The 771-nt window shown below is 35.3% G+C and overlaps 1 protein-coding gene across 1 annotated transcript in view; it reads left to right on the top strand.

Annotated features, from left to right (window-relative positions):
- The window catches only part of MELLADRAFT_69996 (family 31 glycoside hydrolase), a gene marked incomplete at both ends in the record, with an annotated part of 2,953 nt that overhangs the window by 787 nt on the left and 1,395 nt on the right, over window positions 1-771 (top strand). Inside the window, 4 exons of the mRNA XM_007419231.1 lie at window positions 74-131; window positions 205-263; window positions 362-454; window positions 554-674. Of these exons, the coding sequence (XP_007419293.1) occupies window positions 74-131; window positions 205-263; window positions 362-454; window positions 554-674 (331 nt within the window). The remainder of the gene's footprint in view (window positions 1-73; window positions 132-204; window positions 264-361; window positions 455-553; window positions 675-771) is intronic.

Here is a 771-nt window from a genome sequence, read left to right on the forward strand (position 1 = left end):
CAGATCAAAAGTCATACCTAAATATCCATTAAAGTAGAACCATAATTCTGATCACTTTGGTCTTTTCTGTTAGTTGTCTCTTTGTCACAGCGGGGGCGATACAAAACCCAGATCTCTCAAAGGTCACGAATGTGAGCCTCAATTTTATCAAGAGAACTAATGAAGTCATCACTAAATTCTTTTACACCTATACCAAAAAAATAGGATCCATACATTCAAATGAAACAGTCGATTCAAAGATCTCAAAAAGACATCTTTCTTGCGTAAGTCATGATTTTTCGGCCCAAAAAGACAAAAACTCCTTCAAAATCTAATACTGACGATTCAAATGATCAAAAAACTCAATCTCAATGTTCTTCAGTACTGGTCAATGGGGTGTTACAGATGAAACAAGATTAGAAACAGCAGATACTTGGAGAGTCAATAATCCAGCAAAAGAAGATTGGCAAAAAATGTAAGTTGAAAGAGAATTTCACATGATATCGACACAAAAAAGAAGTTCATTGACTTTAACTGATTTAATTTTGACCTTTTCTTATGATCTGCAATCCAGTCGACCAACTATCAATGCAATGGTAGCTTTATCACATAAATCCGATCCAGGTCATTTCAATGATTTAGATGCAATAGATTGGAATCATCGCGATCTAAGTCCGATGGAACAGGCTACACAAGTGATAATTCGGGCTGCCACAAAGTAATTATGCCAATGTCCAAATTCTTTCAACATAGAAGTCTAATGGCCATGTTCTTGTAATAAGATCTCCTTTA

Source organism: Melampsora larici-populina, assembly GCF_000204055.1.
Source record: "Melampsora larici-populina 98AG31 unplaced genomic scaffold MELLAscaffold_147, whole genome shotgun sequence".
NCBI lineage: Eukaryota > Fungi > Basidiomycota > Pucciniomycetes > Pucciniales > Melampsoraceae > Melampsora > Melampsora laricis-populina.